At 54.4% G+C, this 20848-nt stretch overlaps 3 protein-coding genes and 1 long non-coding RNA gene across 15 annotated transcripts in view; 1 reads left to right on the top strand and 3 right to left on the bottom strand.

Moving 5' to 3' along the window:
• LOC132416835 (NACHT, LRR and PYD domains-containing protein 2) overlaps nt 1–20848 on the bottom strand; it is a 1001898-nt gene that overhangs the window by 610422 nt on the left and 370628 nt on the right.
• LOC132416578 (leukocyte immunoglobulin-like receptor subfamily A member 6) lies at nt 885–5886 on the bottom strand. Of its 8 annotated transcripts, none has more exons than XM_059999981.1 (9): nt 5853–5886; nt 5658–5693; nt 5187–5474; nt 4737–5039; nt 4213–4509; nt 3650–3952; nt 3529–3531; nt 1466–1513; nt 885–1362 (listed from the first exon to the last, which is right to left on the bottom strand). In XM_059999981.1, the coding sequence occupies exons 1-9, from the start codon at nt 5884–5886 to the stop codon at nt 1190–1192; spliced, it is 1485 nt and encodes a 494-aa protein (XP_059855964.1). In that variant the 3' UTR covers nt 885–1189. The 8 variants fall into 8 exon arrangements, with proteins under 8 accessions (XP_059855964.1, XP_059855968.1, XP_059855965.1 ...); XM_059999985.1 differs by having other exon boundaries at nt 885–1326; XM_059999982.1 differs by lacking the exon at nt 5658–5693 and having other exon boundaries at nt 885–1335; nt 1469–1513; nt 5187–5506; nt 5849–5886.
• On the bottom strand, nt 9854–19677 carry LOC132415785 (leukocyte immunoglobulin-like receptor subfamily A member 6). 5 transcript variants are annotated; one of them, XM_059998873.1, is made up of 14 exons: nt 19629–19677; nt 19434–19469; nt 18966–19250; nt 18516–18818; nt 17992–18288; nt 17428–17730; nt 17307–17309; nt 16714–16761; nt 15899–16006; nt 15510–15552; nt 15387–15424; nt 15110–15162; nt 14165–14329; nt 13690–14087 (listed from the first exon to the last, which is right to left on the bottom strand). In XM_059998873.1, the coding sequence occupies exons 1-14, from the start codon at nt 19660–19662 to the stop codon at nt 13944–13946; spliced, it is 1860 nt and encodes a 619-aa protein (XP_059854856.1). In that variant the 5' UTR covers nt 19663–19677; the 3' UTR covers nt 13690–13943. The 5 variants fall into 5 exon arrangements, with proteins under 5 accessions (XP_059854852.1, XP_059854851.1, XP_059854853.1 ...); XM_059998869.1 differs by lacking the exons at nt 13690–14087; nt 14165–14329; nt 15110–15162; ... (3 more) ...; nt 16714–16761; nt 17307–17309 and adding exons at nt 9854–9997; nt 15438–15466 and having other exon boundaries at nt 17410–17730; nt 19629–19662; XM_059998868.1 differs by lacking the exons at nt 13690–14087; nt 14165–14329; nt 15110–15162; ... (3 more) ...; nt 16714–16761; nt 17307–17309 and adding exons at nt 9854–9999; nt 10137–10187 and having other exon boundaries at nt 19629–19662.
• LOC132415790 (uncharacterized) overlaps nt 15848–20848 on the top strand; it is a 34275-nt gene continuing 29274 nt past the window's right edge. The window contains exons 1-2 of the long non-coding RNA XR_009517412.1: nt 15848–15992; nt 20412–20541. This is a non-coding gene — a long non-coding RNA (uncharacterized lncRNA). The remainder of the gene's footprint in view (nt 15993–20411; nt 20542–20848) is intronic.

Genomic DNA, 20848 nt, shown 5'->3' with positions numbered 1-20848 from the left:
CCCACAACTGATATTTCCATTGTTTTCTCTTTTGCCTCTCATGGGGACGGACTAGGATGCAAAGGCCTAGGACTAGGGTAATTTCATGGAAACCAGGGCATAAAGCTGAGTGGACACGATCTACTCGCGATGCGTTATATACAGGACACGTCTGTGTGTATCGGGGTCATCGCTGAGCTGTTCCCCAGCTGGGTCAGGCTCAGTTCCTCGGGAAGGACGATTCTACGTATTACTTTCCCACTCTGCCTCAGCGCATTCATACGCGTACCATGAGGTTGGCCATGAAGAGAGCTTTTTTCTTTTTTTTTTTTTTGTGGTACGCGGGCCTCTCACTGCTGTGGCCTCTCCCGCTGTGGAGCACAGGCTCTGGACGCGCAGGCTCAGTGGCCATGGCTCACGGGCCAGGCCGCTCCTCGGCATGTGGGATCTTCCCGGACCGGGGCACGAACCCGTGTCCCCTGCATCGGCAGGCGGACTCTCAACCACTGCGCCACCAGGGAAGCCCGAAGAGAGGATTTACACTGAAGAAAGAGACAAATGCCACACATCTGGGCTTTTTACAAAATGATAAATTCCTAAGCCCGTTTACCAGCACAGCAGCTGGCTGTCACTTCAAACGCCACGGTGTTCCTTCACACTAATGGTGTTTCTGGAGAAACTATACCCGGTGTCATCTGACAAGGAGAGAAGGGCTTGAGGGGTCCAGAGAGAGTTAGGGAAGAGTTTTGGATTTATCTGTTCGAAACAGGACCCCAAGTTCACCCATTTATTCAGTTACTTAAACGACATTCTGTTTCTGACTGAAGGAATGGAGGTCAATAACACACAGCAGCCAATGTGGAAATTAAAAAACCCAAATATATTACATGAAAGTGGGCCAGAGCATGAAGGTGTGTAAGGTGTGGACACAGACCTGCCGTGTGGGATGTGCCTCACGTCACAGGGGTGAGAGTGGACGGGGCAGTCAGGGAGAGTCATCACTGGTGGGGAGGGAAGGCACCATGGTTATCCGAGGCCCAGTCCTCCACAGGGACTCCCGGGCCTTCTCCTGCACCCACACCATGTCTCTCCCTCCCTGGTCAGACAGTTCACACAACACGTGCTGCAGATTCTCTTCCAGAACCTCCTGGGCACATAAGGTCGTGACAGGGCTCCACCACTCGGGACGGTGCACGGTTCCCTCTTGTGTTCAGCTCCTGGCTGCATCTTGGGGTCCTCCGTGGCCGTGTTGAACCTGAAAGAGCAGAATCCCGAGGCCCAGCAGGACGGAGCCGGCCATGCCCATCCGGATGAGGTTCTCCACTGTGTAGTCTTGCGGGTGTGAGGGTAGGGATTCTGAACAAGAGATCACATGGTCAGAGCAGATCCCAGTCACCCTAGACTCCAGGATGTCCACCCAGGGAGCCTGCCTCTCCTTGAGAGGACATGACCCTCGGAGCCCAGCCCCATATCTGAGTGATTTCATCACCCGTGGGATCTGACTTGTTTTGTGGCGGGTGGATGGTGTCAGCTGCTCATGAGAATTGTAAAGTGAGGTTGTGAGTGAGGAGTTGGGGAGACACGAGCCCTTCTCCTGGGTTCTGTGTCCTCAATGCCTCCAATTCTCATATTACAGCTTCTACACAGTTCCTTAATGAACCCTTCCTCTAATATGCCAGGTTCCCTCTGCTCTCCTCATTGGATTCTCTCAGCCGCCATGTGTTCTTTGAATTCAGAACCTGCTTTGGAATCACTTTGGAACAGAGTTGGCTGTGACCCCGGTGCTCAGGATCAGTGAGAAAAGTGGTCTCTTAAGACAGAAATAATTGAGTGCTGTGTGTTCTGTGTTCAGTCTGAGATTGAACCCTATAATCTTATTCTCCTACTTCTGGGAATTCCCACTGGTTCAACAGCTGAGGACCCAGGATCCACTGATGAGACTTTGGAGTCAGGGGCCATTGAATGTCCTCCTCTCTGGAGGCCCACTGTGTCCCCTCATTCATTACTACCTCAGACATTTCTGGGGACAGAGCCCTGAGCTGACTGAGTCAGAGAGGACAGGGTCAGGGTCCCTCACCTGAGACTGCGAGCTGCAGGGGGGCACTGGCGTGTGACAGCAGGTAGGGGTTACTGCTGAGTGAGCTGTAGCACCTGTAGGTCCCATTGTGGGTTGAGGTCCCACAATGACGTCATGCATGACGCCAGTGACGTCATGCATGAGTGACGTCATGCTAGAGCCCAAGATGCCATTTAATTGAGTGACGTCATGCATGAGCCCAAGATGCCATTTAATTGAGCGCCTACTGTGTGCAGGCTCGTGCTGGGGTCTGTGCATTCATCTCCTCTAACCCACCCCACCCATTTTACAGATGAGGAAACTGAGGCACAGAGAGGGAATTCACCAACCCCAGGTGACCCAGTCTGGAGGTGGTAGAGCTGGGATTGGAACCCAGGGCTGTGGGCTCCCTGAGCTGTCCTCCTGCCGCGCCCCGCCCAAGGTGGACACCAGCTTTGTGCTCTGGGGGCTTCTCATCTGCAAGGGGGCCAGTCCGAGGGTCTCATCTGGAGCCGAGGGTCCTTCCTTGTTACCCTCCCTTCCCCCACCACAGCAGGGACTGGGGGAGGGGCCGGCTGTGTGCGGTGGTCTCTTCATCTTTCCCTCCCGCTCCCCGTACAATGCCACGACCACTGCGGCACTGGGGACAGGCCCCCATACAGTCACATCCTCAGGGGCCTCCCTGTGAGGCCTCCTCTCCTGGGGGGTCAGAGCCAGAAGTCAGAACTGAAGGAAATCTAAGCTCCGGGCCACGATTCTTTGCCTTTACACTTGGAGAAACTGAGGCCCAGGCAGGGGAAGGGGGTCCAAGTCATTGTCGCCAGAGGTGCGTGAAGTAAGGCCATAAGTGAGCCCTGCCCCCCTGGGCCCAACACCATGTCCCACAGACCCTCACTCACCCGTCTGCGGGCCTGGCTCCGTGGGGGGAAGGGCCGCAACTTCAGAGCCTCCTGGGGGTCAGGACAGGAGGTTAGGGTTGGGAGCTGCTTCTCCCCACGTCAGCCCACTGCTCCTCCCCCAGGATGGGCCCCGAGGGGTCATTCCCTCTCCATGACCCCCACCCTTCATCCACCAGCCTCAGAGCTCCTGGTGCCTGTGGTCACTCCAGCATCTCTACCTGACTCCCAGCCCCCCCTGGGACACAAGCTGTGCTGAGATTGGGTCAGGATTTAGAGCAGCTGAGGACCTCAAGGGACAGGCCTGGGGCCAGGTGTCCACATATTGGGCAGAGGCCCCAGTGGCTCACCAGCTCTTGAATTGGGCCCTGTGTGTGGGTGGTGGTGTCCCCAGAGGATCCTGGGAAAATGCCTGTAGTTGGGTGAGGGGCTGTGGCTTCCCTGGGATCCCCCCTCTGCTCACACTCTGGTGCTGTCTCTGCTCTGGGGCTGCCCTTGGCTTTCCCCCTCCTCCTATCTGAGAAGTCTGGTGACGGGACGTGAGAAGCAGCAGGGACGGGAGGGCCTGGTTTCCCTCCGTCCCTCTGCAGGCTGGACCCCCTCCAGATCACCCTCCCTTGACTCTCCTTTGGAGCCCCCCTCACTCCTATCCTAGAAAGGGGGTCACCTTCAGAGCTGACAACAGGGACACAGAGGGGACAGGGCTGGGGCCCCTCACCTGAGACCGCGAGCTCCAGGGGGGCACTGGCGTGTGACAGCAGGTAGGGGTTACTGCTGAGTAAGCTGTAGCACCTGTAGGTCCCATTGTGGGCTGAGGTCACGGGACTCATGGAGAATTCGGCCTGGAAATGCCCACCTCGGTACTTTGATCTAAGACGCAGTGGGGACTGGGCTGCCCCCTCCTTGGACAGAAGGAAAGTTTCCCTTGTGCTCCTTGACTGACACAGCAGGGTCACGTTCTCTCCTGAGGCCACCACGGGGCCCGGCTGCACCGAGAGGGAGGGCGTGTCAGGGAACGAACCTAGAGAGAGGAAGGGGGGTGAGGGGCTGTCTGCCCCCTGGTTCCGAACTGCGACTCAGCAGGGCCTCCCTGAGGCCCCTCATCTCTGTCTGTCTCTGTTTTCTCCGAGTCTCTCCCTCTCCCTGCCCACCCCCGTCTCTCTGTCTCCCTCCCTCCCTCCCTGGGGACCCCTCACGCCTGGTCCCAGCATCACCAGCTGGCGCTGCCCCGGCAGGGCCTGTGCAGAGTCTGGGTCCCTGACTGACCCGCTGGTTCCTCACCTGCCACCAGGATGTCCAGGGGGTCACTGGGGGCAGACCACTCGGAGGAGAGGTTGTGTCCACCGTAGCATCTATACCGGCCCGCGTGGGTGTTGGTCACTGGGCCCAGGGGGAAGTCGGCCTGAGAGAGCCCAGCCTGGGGCTGCCGGCCAGGGCTCTGGGGGAGGGCCGGTCTCCCCTCCTGGGACAGAGCGAATCTGTCATAGCCGACGTCAGAGCGACACTGGAGGGTCAGGCTCTGTCCAGAGGCCACGACAGGGCCCTGCGGGGTCAGGAGGGAGGGCTTCCCAGACACACCTGGGGGAAGACCAGCCCTGGGCTGTAGGGGCTGGTTCCTCCCATGAAGCCCCTTCTCCCATCCTGGTCCCCAGGCCTCACTGTCGCTCACACTCTGTGTCTCTGTCCTGTGCGCCCTGCTCCCCCCTCACCCCACCCTCTCATCTGGGACAATCCTGGGAGAAAAGCATCTAATAATCTGTCTCGTGCCTCAAAAAGTACGTGAGGCCAGGGTGGGACCGCCTCACCTGGGACCAGGAGCTCCAGGGGGTCACTGGGGGCCGACCACACCTGGGGGGTGTCCCTGTAAAAGCCGTGGCATCTGATCATCCACCTGTGGCTGGGGGTCACGCGACCCACGGGGAACAGGGCCTGGGTCTGCCCCTGGGGGCCTCGCTGTGCATCCAGGGTCCAGGAGGACTTGGGTTCTCCTTCCTTAGTCAGAATGAACCCGTCCAGTCCCTGCCTTGAGCGACACTGGAGGGTCACGGTCCCTCCCGAGGTCACCACAGGGCTCGGCAGGGCTGAGAGGGTGGGTTTGCTGTGGGCCCCTAGGAGAGAAGGAGGGAGCTTGTGAAATGGGGCTCACACGCCCCTTTCCTTCTCCAGGGCTGGGCTGTGAGAGGGACAAACCCCTGAGAGCAGACCCCCTTCCTGAGAGCAGAGCCTGAGGCTGGGACCCCCGAGTGTCCTCTCACCTGTCACCACCATCTCCAGGGGGTCACTGCTCTCTGACCAGCCAGTGGGGCTGAGATAGTAACAGTGATATCTCCCTGCGTAGTCCTGTGTCATGTGTGAGATGGAGAAGAAGTTGCCCTTGTCCGCGTGCTCCAGTGGGGCCTGTCTGTACCAGGGAGGTGAGCTTCCCTCTTTATGGAAACGGAACACCGGGGCCACCCGGGTCCCCTGACACCAGATGGTCACGGGGCTCCCCCAGGGGATCACAGAGCCTGGCTCAGCCCAGATGGTGGGTTTGGGGAGGGTGCCTGGATGGACATCAGAGGTTGCGTCACAAGACATCCTCACCCCCAGGTCCCCAGCTCTCAGCCGCCAACCTCCCAGACTCCCCCTCCTTCAGCCCAGAACTGCTGTTCCCCACTCCATTGCCTGGGGGTGGCCCCTTGTCCCCATGATCAGGAGGGAGGTGGGACACCTGGGGACAGACTCACGTGCCTGCTCCTGGGTCCTCAGGCCCACACTCAGCCCTGGAAGAGAGACCCCTGTGAGAGGTGCGCCCTGAATCCTGAGCAGCGCCTCTCCTACCCGTGAGCCTCCTGAGTCCTGGGGTCTCCTGACAGAGCAGCCTGGCTGTGGGGATGGGTCCGTCCCTGGCTGGGGCTTCTCCTCCCCCTCCTCCATCTCACCGAGGCAAAGCAGGGCCGTGAGGCTGGGGGTCATGGCGTCTCCTTCCTGTGGTCCAGGCGGTGCAGATGGAGGAGACCACGGTGCCCTCAGGACGGAGACCCAAGGGTGTGTCCACTGGGAGGCTGGTCCTCCGCGGCACGGGGCTGTCACGTCAGCAGCCCCACAGGAAGGGGAACTGCCCCTCCCCAGGAGGCTGGCTCTCATTCCCATGACAGACTCGGTGTCTTCCTGAGACGATCCTTCCATATAAGGGTGACCCAGGCACGTCTTTCCCTCTCAGAGCCTCCGCGTCCTCAGCTGGTCCATCAGCAGGTCCCTGTGGGGTCCTCACCATGGACAGGAATCACCCAGGCCCTGGCAATGCTTCAGGGAGGTTGCAGGTTCCTGCTGCACCGCAGAGCTCAGATCAGCAGAGACACACGTTTAACATCTGCCTACAGCTCCGTGGAGGTCAGTGTGGCAAAGAGCACAGAGGAGAAGTTCGGGGCAATAAGGAAGGAAACATGCCAGGTCCCCTGGCCCCAGAGTGTGGGTTTGCTTTCTGTCTCAGCCCCCTTCAGGGACTTCTCCCTTTTTCTTGAAACAGCATCCACCCCACCTTCCTGGGAAGAAGCCCCTGAGTCGTTCCTGCCTGCTCGGTGGCCCTTGATCCTTGGGCATTGTCTCCTTACTGTATGCTCCTGTCTTCACTTTTATGGGACAGAGAGTGGGTCAGTGCTCTGACTTGGGGGACGAAGCTGATTTAATTTAAGTATTCCTCGTCATCCTCCCCCATGTGCCTTGACCCCTGAAGTTATGTCTCTGAGCCTCAGTTTCCTCGCCTTCAGCATGTTGTTTGGACCCCACTCTTCAGACAGGTTGTGGGCTCAGTGGTGCCAGGACATGGGTGGGACCCAATATTGGTTAATTTCTAACCAGTATGAGAGGGTGAAGGTGTCAGACCCCACAGTCAGGATGGATGACTGATGTGCCCACTCACGACCCCCGTCTGCTCTGACACTGAGAAATGCTACTTATGGTGGGGTTTTGTTGTTTATTTATTTTTGGCTGCATTGGGTCTTCGTTGCTGCGCGCGGGCTTTCTCTGGTTGTGGCAAGTGGGGGCTACTCTTCGTTGCAGTGCGTGGGCTTCTCATTGCAGTGGCTTCTCTTGTTGCAAAGCACGGGCTCTGGGTGTGCGGGCTTCAGTAGTTGTGGCTCATGGGCTCTAGAGCTCAGGCGCAGTAGTTGTGGTGCACGGGCGTAGTTGCTCCACGGCATGTGGGATCTTCCTAGACCAGGGCTCAAACCCGTGTCCCCTGCATTGGCAGGTGGATTCTTAACCACTGCGCCAGCAGGGCATTCCCGCTGCTTATGTTTTTTATGAAATACATAGGCATGGTCTATTATAGGAGAAGAGAAATGACAGTTTCTTAAATGGAGAAGGGACCACAACAAAAAAAAGAGGTGAAAGCTTAGTGACTACCAGTGCCTGAGTCCAGCAAGTGGTCATTAGAATAGAGGTTTCCACCTCTGTGTGGAAGGACAAGGACCTGAGGTCCTCACAGGCAGGGAGGGGTCAGGGCTTCAGGTCAAGGTTGGAATCGGTGTTGCCCCTCCACCTCGTTTGTGGCCAGGCACTGGGATATCTCTGCCCACTGACCCATCCCCGAGGTCAGCACTGAGCTGTGTCCTGTGTGACGTTGTAAAACAGCTTCAATTCATTATAATTGTACATGGATATCTGTCCCACCTGTGAGTGTGAGGCTCACTTGGGGTCATCTCTGCCAGGTACATGCCTAGTCAGATGCTGAGTTTGAGAGAGCAGATGCTGTGGGGCAGGGCAGCCACAAGAAGTCACCCATTTCATCTCTGAATGTCAGGACAGACCTGGGAGAAACTCTCTATAGAAAATCACGTGTCTGGGAGCTGAGCATTAGGAATGAACATAAGAGATAAATCCTAATACTGAGAAAAAGTGCTAAGAAGACTATCTGCAGAGCTAGTAACTTGTATTATCCTATCCAAGGAGATAGAATACTAGGAATATATGAAACATTTTAATTTAAGCATGTTTACACATCTGAAAAATTGAAGAAGGAAAATAAATTCTGGAAACAGCAAAAGGGATTATACTGCAGAAGTATATAGGATTTTAGCAATGAATTAGGCAAACACCTTACAGGTAAAAAATAATACTTTCATTAATACACTCAAGATATTCTTTCCATCAAGGAGAAGATACAGCTGAAGAGCCAATTATGAACTTGGAATACAATAGTGAGGAGTTTGTTTAGGATGCAGTACGGAGAGACTGGAATTAGAAAGTTGAGGTAGATGAGGAGTAGAAAGAACAGGGCCCATGGATATCGTGAATTTCAGAATGAAATCAGTGAGGACAATGTCTGCGACAGTATGAAAGGCCAATTGTTGGTCTTTTACAGAGATGTAGCAAGAACTTACAATTGCTAGGGTGCACGTGTCTATACGTGAAATGTGTCTTGCTATTTTGCAACAAAGGGAAGGAAATTGAAGGGAGAAAACGCCAAAAGATATGGGGAAATACAGTCAAGGAATTAACTGTCAGTGAGGCCTTCTATACTCACCCAAACTATCATTAAGGGGCAAAGGTGAAGGGGTCAGCAGGGGAGAAATGCATACATGTGAGAGACTTGGGCGTGTCCGACCTGCTTGGACTCACATCTCCTATGTTAAACCTTCATGTCGGGCTCAGCGTGTCTCCCACAACTGATTATGCCTCTGTTTTCTATTTACGTCTAATGTGAATGTACTGGGATTTGCGCATCACAATTCCACTGAAACCGTGGCATAAGATTGAGGTGGAAATTACTATGACCTACAGAATAGAAGGACCTCAGGGTCATCTGCGAGGTGCCACAGTTGGCTCATTCTTGTGAAAGTTGATGCTGTTCCCAACTGTGTATCCAGTGCATTCAAACGGGCATCTTGAAGTTGGGCATGAAGGGAGTATTTACCAAAGCAACAGGTAATGTACACAAATCAGAACACTGAGAAAAAGGGATGTTTTCATAGAGCTGGTTTGCCAGCTCACCACCTGGCTGTCGCTTCAAACACCTTGCGCCCATTCATAAATTTATTTACTTATTTATTTTTGGCTGCGTCGGGTCTTCATTGCTGCGCACAGGCTTTCTCTAGTTGTGGCAAGTGAGGGCTACTCTTTGTTGCAGTGCGTGGTCTTCTCATTGCGGTGGTTTCTCTTGTTGCGGAGCACGGGCTGCAGGTGCGTGGGCTTCAGTAGCTGTGGCACACAGGCTCAGTAGTTGCGGCTCACGGGCTCTAGAGCAGAGGCTCAGTAGTTGTGGCACACCGGCTTAGTTGCTCCATGGCATGTGGGATCTTCCTGGATCAGGGCTTGAACCCCTGTCCCCTGCATTGGCAGGTGGATTCTTAACCACTGCGCCACCAGGGAAGTCCACCTCGTGCTCATTCAAACTGATGGTATTTTGGCAGAAACTCTTCCGTGTATCATTTTAGAGGGGAATAAGCCTTGAGGGGGTCCAGAGAGGGTTTTCGGAAATGGTTTTGGATTTATGTGTTTTAAACTAGACCTGAATTTCACCCATTTACTCAGTTGCTTAAAACATTCTGGTTCTAGGCTGAAGGGATCAAGGTCAATAGCACACACCAGTGAGTGTGGAAATTAGAAATAAAGCAAAATGTATTACAAGAAAGTGGCAGAGCATGAAGGTGACTTCAGGTGTGGACCCAAACCTGCGATGTGGATGTAGCCTCAAATCACAGGAGTTAAAAAAGAAGGGGAGTAGTCAAGAATAATCAATAATGGTAAGGAGGGAAATTACCACACTTTAATTACGGAAGAGTCTCTACAGCAAGAACCCAGGCATTTCCTGCATGCCAGCATTGATACCCCGTGAAATTCTCAGCAGACAGTTCCCTCAATTCATACTGCAGATGTGCCTCCCAAACCTCCTAGTCATACAAGGATCGAACTCACCGAATGGTGGGTTTGTTCCCTCTGTTTACCTCCTGGCTGCATCTTGGGCTCCTCCGTGGCCGTGTTGAGCCTGAAAGAGCAGAATCCTGAGGCCCAGCAGGATTGAGCCGGCCATGCCCATCCGGATGAGAGTCTCCACTGTGTAGTCTTGGGGGTGTGAGGCTAGGAACTGTGGAAAAAGAGGTCACAGGTCAGAGCAGACCCAAATCACCCCAGGATCCCTACATGTCCACTCAGGTCACCTGCATTCCATTAACAGGTTGTGACCCTCGGAGCCCAACCCAAAATTGAGCATTTCTGCTACTCATCACTGTTGGCGTCTGACTTATTTTGTGATGGACTGAGAATGTCAGTTACCGCTGAGAACAAAAAAGACAGGGTATGGGTGAGGAGATGCAGAAATGCTTAAGTAATCTCTTTGATCTTGAATGAGTCTCTGGAACTAAACATGCCAGTCCCGGTACCTGGAGGTGAGCATCTCCAGTGTCTCATTTGCATCTAATCAGGAGGCAAAGATGAACACGTGGGGTTTCAATTTGTCCTGAAAGGATGTGGACCTGAAGTGTCAGGGTTGCCCTTATGGCCTCAGTTTCCCAAGATGTCACTCCATAGCCGTCCCCAGACTGGTCGCCGTCAGCCCAGACCTCCTCTTCTCCCCTCAGGTGATGGGGGTGGTGGTTGTGGAGCTGCAGCAGGAGGTGTGGGGACAGCTCACTCACCTTGACCTGGCCCCATAGGCCCCGACACAGCCCTGGGCTTCTATGTGGCAAGAACACATACAACAACTACAACATAAAGGGGTAAGAATAAAGAGACCTATAGATTTGTAAGGGTTCTACATTTCCCTTGAAGAGGTAAAATACTAGCTCTGTCTTTACTGTGTAAAGTTAGGTATGTACCTGATAATCTCTAGAACAGCCCCTTCAACAGCAGTCAAAGACTTACAGTTACAGCACCAATAGAGAAATTAAAATGGTATGCTAAAAATGTTTTTAAATCCCAGGAAAGGGTAAATAGAAGAACAAGAAAGAGAGGGGACAAAACTTGAAAAACATAAAATGACAAACCTAAATAACAGTGTTATCAGTAATAATATTATATGTAAATGGGCGAAACACAGCAATTAAAAGAGCTTGTAAGATTGGTTTAAGAAAAAACTACCACCTACAGTATGAAGCCCATAAGAAACTCAGTTCTTTTTTTTTAATAAATTTATTTATTTATTTATTTATTTTTGACTGTGTTGGATCTTCATCACTGTGCATAGGGTGTCTGTAGTTGCGGTGAGCGGGGCTACGCTCTGTTGCGGTGCGCCGGCTTCTTATTGCAGTGCGTGGGCCTCTTATTGCAATGGCTTCTCTTGTTGTGGAGCATGGGCTGTAGGTGCGCTGGCTTTAGTAGTTGTGGCGTGAGGGCTCAATAGTTGTGGCGTGAGGGCTCAATAGTTGTGGCGCACGGGCCTTGTTGCACGTGGGATCCTCCCAGACCAGGGATCGAACCCGTGTTCCCTCCATTGGCAGGAGGATTCCCAGCCACTGCACCACCAGGGAAGTCCCAGAAACTCACTTCTAATATAACATGTAAATAGGTTAAAAGTAAAAGAGTGAACAATATGAATGAACCTTGGAAACATTATTCAGAGTGAACTAAGGCTGACACAGAATGTCGCATTTTTGTATGATTTCACCGACACGAACAGCCTAGAGTAGCCAGATTCCCTAAGGCAGGAATTTGAATGGAGATGACTAGTACCTGGTTCTCAGGGGGCATGGGGAGTTCTTGCTTAATGGGTACAGAGCTTCTGTTTGGGATTATGAAAATGTTCTGGAAGACGGACAGTAGTCATGATTGCGAACATGGTAAATGTACTTAAGGCCACTAACTTCGCACTTTAATGATGTTTCAGTGGTGGTGAATATCATGGTGTGTATATTCTACCACATTAAAAAAGTAGAAGGATGAAAAATTACTATGCAAACACTAATCAAAAGTAAATTCAAGTAGTTGTATTGTTTCTCTGTCCCACAAATTACCACAAACTTGGTGGATTAAAACAGCCCCAATATATTATCTTATGGCTCTTGGAAGGCAGCAGTATACAATCAGGTCACTGGTATAAAGTCAGGGAACAGGGAGACATTCATTTACTTCATCTCCATCCAGAACCGGAAGTCTTGAAGGCAGTTGAATTCTATATATTGACCTTGTATGCAGCGATGCAGGAAAACTTTTTAATTAGAGTAGAAGATCTTTACATTATTTTGGATTTTCTGCGAACACAGCTGTGCAGTCTCTTAGTAATACAATATTATTCTTATCCACTTCAGAGCTTCTCGCCTTGTTTTGTTTCACTTACTTGGTTGGTGCCTCCAGGGCCCTGGTGAATACAAGTGGTCATACGGAACGTACTTGGATCATTGCCAGTCATAGACGAAAGGACCTCAGGTTCTCACCTGTACAAATGACGTCTAGTGTTGTTAAACATGCCCTCATCAATGAAAGGGAATTCCCTTCTATTTCTGATGTGTTTTTATTTTCACCAGGAATTGTTGGTATATTTTATCAAAGGCTTTGTCTGCATCTATTAAGGTGATTATTTTTTATTTGTTCTATTAAGGTATTGCATTATGTGACAGATTTTTAAAATTTTAAGTTACTCTATCCTTCGAAAAGAAACCCCACAGTATGGTCATGAAGTAATGTCCTTTTAATATATCACTACATCTCATTTGTGTACACTTTATTTAGGGATTTCCATCTAAGCTCATGTGAGAGATCTTCCTCTGACTTCCCCATGTATAATTCCCTTGTCAGGTTTTGGTATAAATATTTTCCTGATCTGATGTGTTGAGGTATGTTTCTTCTTTTTCTGTTCTCGGGAAATGTTTGTGCAGTTTTGGGGTGTGTGTGCGTGTGTGTGTGTCTTTCACGAGTACATAAGTGCTCGGAAGAAATCACCAGTGAAGCCGCCCTGAACTGCACACTTACACGTCGGACAGTGATGACCGTCACAGCATTTGTCTGCATCCCATCACACAGTCGCCATTTCTTTTTTTGGTGAGAACATTTGAGATCTGCTCTCTTCAAAACGCTCAAGAATGGGATACAGTGTGATTAGCTGTAACCATCATGCTGTATATTAGATCCCCAGAACTTATTCATCTTATAACTGGAAGCTTGTGCCCTTTGACCAATATCTTCCCATTTCCTCCTCGCTCCAACCCCGGGAACCAGCATTCTCCTATTTCTTTCATTTTGACTTTGTTAGATTCTATATAGTTCAGTCGTGGGTAAGTTTGGATTAGAGTCAATGTATAAGGTGATAGATTTTCCATTTATTCTTATATCCATTTAGTAAATTGTACACGTGAAGATTTCCATCCCATCTACATTTTCTGTATGTTGGCGTCAAATTTCTCATAATGTTCTGTTACTATCTTTATAACGTCTGTAGGATTTGTAGTGCTGTCTGCAATCCCTTTCATGCTATTAGAAGTGTGAGCCTTCTCTCTTTTTCCCTCGGCTGTGGTGGCTAGGATTCATGAATGTTTTCAAGAATGAGTTTATTTTTTGCCTTAATTGATTTTCTCTACTTTTTGGTTGTCTTCATTATTAGCTACCCTTGTCATTATTATTCCCACCTTCTACCTTCATTTGAAATAATTTGCTATTTTTTCCTGAAGTCTTGGTATGATATGTTAGGTCATCGATTTTTTTAAAGCCTTTTCTAATATATTCATTCATGATTCTTAATTTTCTCATTTCATATGTTTTGATGTATATTACTTACATTATCATTTATTGAAAACATTTTCCCACTTCTGTTTTGTTTTTTTGTTTGTTTGTTTTTTTTCGTTTTGATTTTGGTTTTCAACTCACACATTGATTTTTGAGCAGTCTGTTGCATTATTTCCCAAACGTAAGGATAGTAGTTATCTTTGAGGGTAGAATCAGGTGACTGCCAAAGGGTCCCAGGGGCTCCTGGTGGTCTGTGTTGGGAGTCCAGGCTGTCTGATGGTCGTTAGGCGGTGTCCACTGCGGGCAGGCAGCTCCTGTGCCTTCCAGGGTCCATGCAGTCTTCCTCCCTGGAGCGTGGGGTCTGGGTCCTTCGTGGGCTAGCGGATGGCGAGAGCAGCATACACGCTGGGCTCTTCTGGGGGCTCCCGTGACTGGGGGGCAGGGGTTGCAGTCTCCCGTCTGAAGGTCGAGTGGTTCAGCTGGGCATAGGTCACATCCTGGGGGGCTTCAGATGCGGCGGCCTGCAGTGGGGGAGAGGGAGGGAGGGTGTGTGGTTGGGGTGGGGGAAGCCTGGGGGCCCAGACAGAATGGGACCCACCTGACGGTCCCTCTGCTCGTCCTCTTCCGCTTGTCTGTCCTTCGTGTCCGGCAATCTCCCCGACAGGGAGGAAGGAGAGGTGGCCACCCCCCGCCTTAGTCTTGATCTTGAGTGGTTCACCTGGGCGTACGTCCCCTCCTGGGGGTCTGCATCCTGCCTGTTCTGCTGGAGGGAGAGAGTAGGAGAGTAGGGACTTCCTGGATCCACTGTGATCTCCTTCCGTCAGCTTTCCACTGTGTTGGCAGAGTGATGCTTTAAAACCTTAGGTCAGGTCACTTTCCTGAGGGAAACTCTGGGGACCTCCTAACACCTCGGAGCCTCTGGATTCTTTCTACGGTTCTGATTTCAGTATTAACACGTTATCTCCCTTGCACATTTGGCTCCAGCCGCACGGCCATCTTCCTGCAAAAGCACGTCCCTGCCTCAGGACCTTTGCACTTGCTGCCCCCCCACCATGCACTCTGTCACCTTCTCTTGCTTTACTTTCCTTATCGGGACGTTGCATTCTAGGACGCTACCTGCTTCTTTACATATAGTACCTCTCACCCACCAGGTGAGCTCCCTGCTGCACCTGCAGCACCTACAGGGAGCCGGGGTGATGAGCTCTCCTTGTGCACCACTTTTGGGTGAATGAAGGAAGGGGGGTCTGGGGACTTTCGGGTGATTCACTTATTCACAAATCCTCTTGAGACGTGGGGCTTCTCTGCAACGCCAGAAGGTCAGACAGAGGACGGGGAGCCAGGAAAGGGGACCCCGAAGGAGGGGCCATGAGGTCACAAGGAAGCAGGAGGGGAGGAGTCACAGCAGGACGACCCAGGAAGCCCGGAAGGGGAGGTCAGTGTGGGACGCTGCTGGAGCTGGGATGTGAGGACAGAGACGTGTCCATTGGACTGAGTTTGGCAACAAGAAGGTCTCTGGTGGCCTGGACAGGAGCAGGGGTCTCACCGGATGGTCCAGCTGCACCCTGTCCTCAGGCTGTGTGTCCTTCACGGCAGCATCTGCTGGGGCAGAACAGGGTGTGTATCGCTTGGTGGGATCCCCTGAGATCCCTCAGGGCTGGAGCCCCCGCAGTGCATCCAGAAGGGGCCACTGAGACCCAGGGGTGAGGGGAAGTGTGGGGTTTCAGTCCGCACCCCCTGAGCCCACCCCTTCCCAGCCTTCCCCTCCCCCCCACAGGTGCCTCCAGAACCCTGTGTCCCCCACCCCGTCCTCTTCTGCTCACAGAGGGCCTGGTCCTGGGCGGCGGTGGCTGGGCAGGAGCTGGGGAGGAAGCGGGCGTGTTAGGGGGAGAATGAGGGGGAGCTGCGGGCGGGGCGGGCCTGGGGGTCTTCGGGGCGGGAGTTACCTGCTCTGCAGGCCTGTGTCCTTGGGCTCTGGGTCTGCAGCCCCTGCGGGAGGGTGGAAATCAGCCTCGCCCTGGGCTGGGGCAGATGACAGAGGCTCGGCCCTGGGACTCTTACGCCCCCTGCCCCTCACTCGGGCTTCAGGAGGAAAGAAGGAGACCTGAACTCATACTTGCGTACATGTTTCAACACTTCATGAGATTGCAAAGGAGGAAAATACCTTAAATTATACATGTCAGCTGACAGTACATGTTTTCTTTCTAGATTTTTGAGTTTCAGACTCTGGACAATCTTTTTCTAAGCTGACCTTGCCCATCTCGTAGGTTTCCCTTTGGCTGGTGCCCTAATCCCACCACCTCCAGGGGTCTGGGTCACCCTGTTCCCTACTCACCCGACTTCCTGCGTCTGCTCTGACCCCGGTGTCGGACGAGGAGGACGAGGGGCAGCAGGACGAAGGCCACCGAGACCCCGATCAGGACGTTCAGGTACCATTTGAGACCTGGGGCACCAGTGACGTCATGCATGAGCCCAAGATGCCATTTAATTGAGCGCCTACTGTGTGCAGGCTCGTGCTGGGGTCTGTGCATTCATCTCCTCTAACCCACCCCACCCATTTTACAGATGAGGAAACTGAGGCACAGAGAGGGAATTCACCAACCCCAGGTGACCCAGTCTGGAGGTGGTAGAGCTGGGATTGGAACCCAGGGCTGTGGGTTCCCTGAGCTGTCCTCCTGCCGCGCCCCACCCAAGGTGGACACCAGCTTTGTGCTCTGGGGGCTTCTCATTTGCCGCGGGCCTGTCCGAGGGTCTCATCTGGAGCCGAGGGTCCTTCCTTGTTACCCTCCCCTCCCCCATCACAGCAGGGGCTGGGGGAGGGGCCGGCTATGTGCGGTGGACTCTTCATCTTTCCCTCCCCCTCCCCGTACAATGCCACCACCACTGCGGCACTGGGGACAGGCCCCCATACAGTCACATCCTCAGGGGCCTCCCTGTGAGGCCTCCTCTCCTGGGGGGTCAGAGCCAGAAGTCAGAACTGAAGGAAATCTAAGCTCCGGGCCACGATTCTCTGCCTTTACACTTGGAGAAACTGAGGCCCAGGCAGGGGAAGGGGGCCCAAGTCAGCGTCTCCAGAGGTGCCTGAACCAAGGGCATAACTGAGTCCTGCCCCCCTGGGCCCAACACCATGTCCCACAGACCCTCACTCACCTGTCTGCGGGCCTGGCTCCGTGGGGGGAAGGGCCCCAACTTCAGAGCCTCCCGGGGGTCAGGACAGAAGATGGGGGTCGGGGGCTGCTTCTCCCCACCTCAGCCCACTGCTCCTCCCCCAGGATGGGCCCCGAGGGGTCATTCCCTCTCCGTGACCCCCACCCTTCATCCACCAGCCTCAGAGCTCCTGGTGCCTGTGGTCACTCCAGCATCTCTACCTGACTCCCAGCCCCCCTGGGACACAAGCTGTGCTGAGATTGGGTCAGGATTTAGAGCAGCTGAGGACCTCAAGGGACAGGCCTGGGGCCAGGTGTCCACATATTGGGCAGAGGCCCCAGTGGCTCACCAGCTCTTGAATTGGGCCCTGTGTGTGGGTGGTGGTGTCCCCAGAGGATCCTGGGAAAACGCCTGTAGTTGGGTGAGGGGCTGCGGCTTCCCTGGGATCCCCCCTCTGCTCACACTCTGGTGCTGTCTCTGCTCTGGGGCTGCCCTTGGCTTTCCCCCTCCTCCTATCTGAGAAGTCTGGTGACGGGACGTGAGAAGCAGCAGGGACGGGAGGGCCTGGTTTCCCTCCGTCCCTCTGCAGGCTGGACCCCCTCCGGATCACCCTCCCTGGACTCTCCTTTGGAGACCCGCTCACTCCTATCCTAGAAAGGGGGTCACCTTCAGAGCTGACAACAGGGACACAGAGGGGACAGGGCTGGGGCCCCTCACCTGAGACCGCGAGCTCCAGGGGGGCACTGGCGTGTGACAGCAGGTAGGGGTTACTGCTGAGTGAGCTGTAGCACCTGTAGGTCCCATTGTGGGCTGAGGTCACGGGACTCATGGAGAATTCGGCCTGGAAATGCCCACCTCGGTACTTTGATCTAAGACGCAGTGGGGGCCAGGCTGCCCCCTCCTTGGACAGAAGGAAAGTTTCCCTTGTGCTCCCTGACTGACACAGCAGGGTCACGTTCTCTCCTGAGGCCACCAGGGGGCCCGGCTGCACCGAGAGGGAGGGCGTGTCAGGGAACCACCCTAGAGAGAGGAAGGGGGTGAGGGGCTGTCTGCCCCCTGGTTCCGAACTGCGACTCAGCAGGGCCTCCCTGAGGCCCCTCATCTCTGTCTGTCTCTGTTTTCTCCGAGTCTCTCCCTCTCCCTGCCCACCCCAGTCTCTCTCTGTCTCCCTCCCTCCCTCCCTGGGGACCCCTCACGCCTGGTCCCAGCATCACCACCTGGGGCTACCCTGGCAGGGCCTGTGCAGAGTCTGGGTCCCTGACTGACCCGCTGGCTCCTCACCTGCCACCAGGATGTCCAGGGGGTCACTGGGGGCCGACCACTCGGAGGAGAGGTTGTGTCCACCGTAGCATCTGTACCGGCCCGCGTGGGTGTTGGTCACCGGGCCCAGGGGGAAGTCGGCCTGAGAGAGCCCAGCCTGGGGCTGCTGGCCAGGGCTCTGGGGGAGGGCCTGTCTCCCCTCCTGGGACAGAGCGAATCTGTCATAGCCGACGTCAGAGCGACACTGGAGGGTCAGGTTCTGTCCAGAGGCCACGACAGGGCCCTGCGGGGTCAGGAGGGAGGGCTTCCCAGACACACCTGGGGGAAGACCAGCCCTGGGCTGTAGGGGCTGGTTCCTCCCATGAAGCCCCTTCTCCCATCCTGGTCCCCAGGCCTCATTGTCGCCTACACTCTGTGTCTCTGTCCTGTGCGCCCCGCTCCCCCCTCACCCCACCCTCTCATCTGGGACAATCCTGGGAGAAAAGCATCTAATAATCTGTCTCGTGCCTCAAAAAGTGCGTGAGGCCAGGGTGGGACCTCCTCACCTGGGAACAGGAGCTCCAGGGGGTCACTGGGGGCCGACCACACCTGCGGGGTGTCCCTGTAAAAGCCGTGGCATCTGAACGTCCACCTGTGGCTGGGGGTCACGCGACCCACGGGGAGCAGGGCCTGGGTCTGCCCCTGGGGGCCTCGCTGTGCATCCAGGGTCCAGGAGGACTTGGGTTCTCCTTCCTTAGTCAGAATGAACCCGTCCAGTCCCTCCCATGAGCCACACTGGAGGGTCACGGTCCCTCCCGAGGTCACCACAGGGCTCGGCAGGGCTGAGAGGGTGGGTTTCCTGTGGGCCCCTAGGAGAGAAGGAGGGAGCTTGTGAAATGGGGCTCACACGCCCCTTTCCTCCTCCAGGGCTGGGCTGTGAGAGGGACACACCCCTGAGAGCAGACCCCCTTCCTGAGGGCAGAGCCGGATGCTGGGACCCCCGAGTGTCCTCTCACCTGTCACCACCAGCTCCAGGGGGCCACTGCTCTCTGACCAGCCAGTGGGGCTGCGATAGTAACAGTGATATCTCCCTGCGTAGTCCTGTGTCATATATGAGATGGAGAACTTGCCCTTGTCCCTGGGCTCCAGTGAGGGCTGTCTGTACCAGGAAGGTGAGCTTCCCTCTTTATACAAACGGAACTCCCGGACCCCCAGGGTCCCCTGACACCAGATGGTCACGGGGCTCCCCCAGGGGATCACAGAGCCTGGCTCAGCCCAGATGGTGGGTTTGGGGAGGGTGCCTGGAAGGACATCAGAGGCTGGGTCACAAGACATCCTCACCCCCAGGTCCCCAGCTCTCAGCCCCCAACCTCCCAGACTCCCCCTCCTTCAGCCCAGAACTGCTGTTCCCCACCCCATTGCCTGGGGGTGGTCCTTTGTCACCGTGAGCAGGAGGGAGCTGGGACACCTGGGGACAGACTCACCTGCTTGCATCTGGGTCCTCAGGCCCACACTCAGCCCTGGAAGAGAGACCCCTGTGAGAGGTTCGCCCTGAATCCTGATTAGCGCCTCTCCTACCCGTGAGCCTCCTGAGTCCTGGGGTCTCCTGACAGAGCAGCCTGGCTGTGGGGAGGGGTCCGTCCCTGGCTGGGGCTTCCCCTCCCCCTCCTCCATCTCACCGAGGCAGAGCAGGGCCGTGAGGCTGGGGGTCATGGCGTCTCGTCCCTGTGGTCCAGGCGGTGCAGATGGAGGAGACCTCGGTGCCCTCAGGACGGAGACCCGAGGGTGTGTCCACTGGGAGGCTGGTCCTCCCCGTCACGGAGCTGTCACGTCAGCAGCCCCACAGGAAGGGGAACTGCCCCTCCCCAGAAGCCTGGCACTAGTTTCCACAGGGCTCAGGCTGGAGTGGGCAGCGGCCTTCTGCGGGCTGCCAAGTCCCCGGACTCAGCCCCTCCCATCTTCCAAGCCCGCAGGCGCGTCTCTCCTTCTTCTGCTTCCGAGTCCCATTGACCTTGGCTCTGACCTTTGTACCTCACTCCTTCACTCCTCAGGACCTTGGTGGTAACGTGGCCCCCCCCCGCCCCGGGTAATCCAGGACTGTCTCCTCATCTCCAGCACTTAGAAGGTGCCTTGGGGGGATCTTCAGGGGAAATTCAGGGCTCATCCTAAGAGTACAAAATGATAATAATACAAATAGAACTCAGTATCCTTCTGCGCGGAGTAAGGTACAGCAGGTAGTGAGTTTCGAAATCACGGAGACTTTCCTGCCCACCCCGTGTGAGCAGAGGGACAAGAGGACAGAGCCTGGGAGGCGACGCCGACTAAGGATACCTCGGGCAGGTGCCCGTTCCCCCAGCGCGGGTTTCAACACTAAAGGTTTCGCAGGAAGCAGAGCAGCTGTTTCCCTACACGTCAGTCTCTGTTACCATCCCAAATGAGATGCGTGACGCCTCCTTTTTCAGAAAACAATTTCTGCGCGTCATAAACCCCAGATGTGAGCTCCAGACACGGTCCAAATACGCCATCAAGTGCCGCGAGCCCGATGCTGGCTTTCGAGCTGGACGGTCAGAAGATCAATGGTTCCCGCCCAAGGTATTTCCTCTCCCCCCACTTCAGTGGTTTGTGTTCATCTCCAAACGCTCCTAGATCATGGAGTCCTGTTTGCATTAATGAGATTTAAAACAAGCTCACGAATGGAGATGTTGGGTTCTTTCCTTCACAGCCTTGGTCATACTGGGGTTGATGAGAGACGTGACTGAGGGCTCCTGAGGAAGGGGAGACCCTGCAGAGAAAGGAAGCGTGATACACACAGAGCAGGAGGTTTGCCCAAAGCACTTCCTGCTTAGATGCCAGTTGTGCATTTTGGGGTGGAATACCACTCAAGCCATATTGTCCTTGT

This window comes from Delphinus delphis, chromosome 20, assembly GCF_949987515.2.
Source record: "Delphinus delphis chromosome 20, mDelDel1.2, whole genome shotgun sequence".
Taxonomy (NCBI): Eukaryota; Metazoa; Chordata; class Mammalia; order Artiodactyla; family Delphinidae; genus Delphinus; species Delphinus delphis.
This window is presented reverse-complemented; position numbering and strand designations above follow the sequence as displayed.